The 4,501-nt window shown below is 37.5% G+C and overlaps 1 protein-coding gene across 1 annotated transcript; it reads right to left on the bottom strand.

The window, feature by feature from the left end:
• Positions 1–1,342: 1,342 nt before the first annotated feature.
• Positions 1,343–2,311, bottom strand: LOC116084603 (olfactory receptor 2T2). Its single transcript, XM_031361676.1, has one exon. It carries the CDS (start codon positions 2,309–2,311, stop codon positions 1,343–1,345), a length of 969 nt encoding a protein of 322 aa, XP_031217536.1.
• Positions 2,312–4,501: the final 2,190 nt, after the last annotated feature.

The raw sequence follows: 4,501 nt of genomic DNA, 5'->3' as shown, positions 1-4,501 counted from the left end.
GAAAGTATTTCTGGCAACTTCCTTTCAAAGCCTAGCCAGGAAGGTTGGAGTTATTCAGCTGTAGATATAAATTAGCCTGGGTAATTTAGAGTTGTAGTCTCCATTTCTTACAAAAGACATTCATAACTAATATAGACACAAAGAACATATGGCCAAATACTAGACATAAAGATAGCATTAAGGGGCATTTCAGATTGATGCTCATATTGCCTGGGAAGATTCACAGTGTAGTTTGTCTGAAAACACTGGAACATTATTGCTGCTGAATCCAGACAAGAAAGTCAGTAATGTTGAAAACTTTATGTCTTTGATTTCATGTCTCATTCTTATTTTGTGTTTGTAAGCCTAGCCTTTCAAAACTGTGCCATCTTTCTAGCCCTCATATCTCATTCTTAAGTGATGATTATAACAATGATTTTGATGGGTGATAATTTTAGATTGTTAAAATGATGCTGAACTTCCTTCTTATTGAGCTTCATGTGGTCTGTGAATTGTATCCAGGTTATTTGGAACTTTTAATCTAATACCAACTTATCAGTGAGTACATATCACGTGTTTTCTTTTGTGATTGGGTTACTTCACTCAGACCAAAGTGTGGGTGCTTCAGTCCTTCTTAGAAGGAGAACGAAATACTCACAGGCGCAAATATGGAGATAAAGTGTAGAGGAGAGACTAAAGGAAAAGTCACCCAGATACTGTACCACCTCGGGATTCATCCCATATACAGTTACCAAACCCAGGCACTATTGTGGATGCCAAGAAGTGCATGCTAAAAAGAGCCTATATGGCTGTCTCTTGAGAAGCCCTGCCAGAGCCTTACAAATACAGAGGCTGATGTTAGCAGCCAACCATTGGACTGAGCGCAGGGTCCCTAATAGAGGATTTAGAGAAGGCACTGAAGGAGTTGAATGGTTTTGCAGCCCCATGGGAAGAACAACAATATCAACCAACCAGAACCTGCGAACTCCCAGGGACTAAGACATCAGCAAAGGAGTATACATGGCTCCAGTTGTATATATAGCAGAGGATGGCCTTGTCGTGCACCAATGGAAAGAGAGGTTCTTGGTACTATGAAGTCTCAACAGATGTCCCAGTATAGGGGAATCGAGGGTGGGAATGTGGGAGTGGGTAGGTGGGTGGAGGAACAACCCTCGTAGAAACTGGGGGTTGAGCGGAGGGAGGATGTGATAGGGTGTTTTCGGGAGGAAGGGAAACCGGGAAAGGGGATAACATTTGAAATGTAAATAAAGAAAATATCCAATAAAAAAATGATGCTGAGCAGAACAAAGTGTATTTTATAGAAAGATTATGGCATCCACCCAGGAGTATTGGCTACATCCTGCTAGTATTTCTCAGGCACATGTCTCACTCGTAATCTCTGAGAGGAAGCATGTTTCCTTAAGACTTTTCTTAAAGCCGTGGCCACATCTCTATTCCTCAAACTGTAAATGAGTGGGTTCAACATGGGAGTGAGAATGGTATAAAAGGCTGACACAACCTTATCTTTCTCAGGTGTGTGGTAGGAATGGGGCAGTACATTGGTATAGAAAGCTGCCCCATAAAAAATGCTCACTACTATAATGTGGGAGGAACATGTGGTGAAGGCTTTACGTCGACCCTCAGCAGAGCTCATGTGGTAGACAGTGATGAGGATCCGTGTATAGGAGACTGAGATGAAAGATATTGGGATGAGTAGCATCAGCACACAGCATGCATACATCAAGGTTTCGTAGAGTGATGTGTCTGTGCAGGATAGCTTCAGCACAGCTGGAATCTCACAGAAAAAGTGGTTGATCTCCCGAGATCCACAGTAAGGAAAGCTCATAGTAACAGGTGTCAGCATGAATCCATCCAAAGACCCACCAGCCCAGGAGCCCAGCACCATAAGCAAACAAACCCTGGGATTCATGATTATTGGGTACCGTAGAGGGTTGCACACAGCCACAAACCTGTCATAAGCCATGAGGCCCAACAGGAAAAATTCTCCCCCAATCAGTGTCAGGTAGAGAAATATTTGCAATGCGCATCCCAGAAAGGAAATGGTCTTTTCTTTAGACAGGAGATCGTGAAGCATCTTGGGGACAGTGATACAGATGTAGACAGTATCCATGACAGACAACTGGCTGAGCAAAAAATACATGGGTGTGTGAAGATGAGAGTCCACACGGATGAGCATAATCATGACCAAGTTGGCTGTTACAGCCACCACAAAGATGGAGAAAACCACAGCAAAGATCAGCCCAGGAAATGTTGGGTGGGTGATGAGGCCCAGGAGGATGAAGTCAGTGGAGTTCTGGTAAATAGTCTCCATTTCCACAGAACATAGCAGCTTAATCAGCTGTAGAGGCAGAAAATTGGTATGTCAACTACCACCTTTTTTGTATGTGTGTGTGTTAGTCATGTTCAAAGACATGTAGGAAAAGAAAAGAATGTTCACCTCGGAATTCTCTTGACTCCTTGCTTGAACAATAGCAGCAAAGCATTATTCAAATCAAAATCTAAACTCAGATTCGTCAGCTTTGATGGATCATCATGGATCCAAACTCTCTTAAATTGGATGAAAGTAGTAAATGTAACCATCAATAATAGTACTTCTTTTAATTTTTTTCTTATTTAACCACCTTCTACATAATTGTTATCATCTAATTACTCCATATTGAATATTCTGTGACATTGGTAACTATATCCACTTTATTATCTTTATCCACTTTATTATCTTGCAATGAGTGTACATTGCCTCACTAATTTAAATTTTTCTCATCTGATAACATAATCACATGTTAATGTTTTGTACAGATAATATTTATAACTAAAGAAATTGTTGTGATATGAACACATAACCAAGCTTTTGGGCAAAAATCATTTCTTTATTTGCTATTGGAATTACTACACAGCTATGAATAAGTTTGGGACATTGGATTGACATGCTAGTGAAGACAACTTCTTGTGAGAGTTAGCTCCACATTGTCCTACAATATGAATTCTTGTCTTAGGTGAGAATACTTTAAGGATTCATTTCCTTTTGTCCTTGCAAGACAGAATAGAGTAAAAGTTCTCAGATCAGGGTCTCTAGAAACACTCCTTAGCAATCAGTACTTTAGGTTCCTTACCATGGAGAACTTTCTGACTGGCATCATGAAATCAGCAGTGATTTGTGACAAATGCTACATCATTGTACTCAATGACATATTCTTCTCTTAAATAATTGTTCAATCAATAGATTAACAGATTTCCCAATAGGATGTTCCAAACCCATGTAAATTTGATTCATTAAGAATCTACCACAAACAAGGCTTTCCCTCATACTTTATTTACTCCTCTATTATTGACCTTTAATGTTTAGAAATAAAAATAATTCCTTAATCAAAATGGGGAAATAACAAAAGTTTTAAACTCCTTTGAAATGTTTGACTCATGTTTTCTCCATCCAAGAATGTAAATGTGCTCTTCTTCAGTATGCTCAGTGATATCAAGGGATGTATTGTGAATTTTTATTATTAAATCATATCATGCCACTTCTTGATAGAATTTCTAAAGAAACACATTTAAATAAAAATTTGTTGGATGTACCTGTATCTTTTAGTTTTACAATAGTCAAATAATTGCCAAAGCACCAAGCTGAAATAAAACTCTTTTACACTGAAATAAATATTAAATAACAAAAGCAACAGAGAAATACTTTTAACTTTCCTGTAAGATGGCTCTTTGCTATAGTTAATGTTTCCAAATAGAAAAATCAAAATACAAAGGGAGAAAAATAGAAAACATTTTTGTTAGTATGTGTTAAAATATATGTGTCATCTCCTATGAGTCAAGAAAGGGTAAAAAACCTGAGTATTAAATATTAATTCATGACAAGATTGAGGAAAACCAGCAATTTTGTCTTTTTTAATGTATGAACCTAGCTCTGAGACACTCATATAAAAACTATATTTAAAAGCATTACAAACAGAAACTCCCCTGATAGAGCTTCTGTAATGACTGGAAATCAAGATACTCATGTAGGCAGCCAATATTTAAACATAAAAAAATCTTTGTTTTGTTTGTCAAAATTATAGATTTTATATGTTAATTACTGATATTACCAAGTCATCTTTCACCTATCCATTTAAAAAATATATCCTGAAGAAAACAGTAATATCAAGCATATGATACCAAATTCAAGTTAAAAATAAGCTAGGAAAATGAGAAATTACTTTTGCATAAGTACACCAGCTAAGAAATTTTGTTTTATGTAAAGATACAGATCATACCATACACTGTATTAAAAAGATGCAGGATCCTTCTAGACACTCAACACTCAGAAACAATGACACCTACCTACTTGTCATAGGCATTCTCATCAAGCCATCTGAATATGCTTCACAGGATTAATAGCCTACTAAATCCAGTCTCTGTCCAGGACTTGAGCTTAGCATGGTTACTTGGCTGACACATTATCTGACCTTTCAGTGGTTCAACCCCTGAACTTAGAACTACACCTAAAACTAGCTTTGTGCTT

The sequence above is a fragment of the Mastomys coucha genome, unplaced genomic scaffold (genome assembly GCF_008632895.1).
Source record: "Mastomys coucha isolate ucsf_1 unplaced genomic scaffold, UCSF_Mcou_1 pScaffold9, whole genome shotgun sequence".
In the NCBI taxonomy this organism is placed as follows: Eukaryota; Metazoa; Chordata; class Mammalia; order Rodentia; family Muridae; genus Mastomys; species Mastomys coucha.
This window is presented reverse-complemented; position numbering and strand designations above follow the sequence as displayed.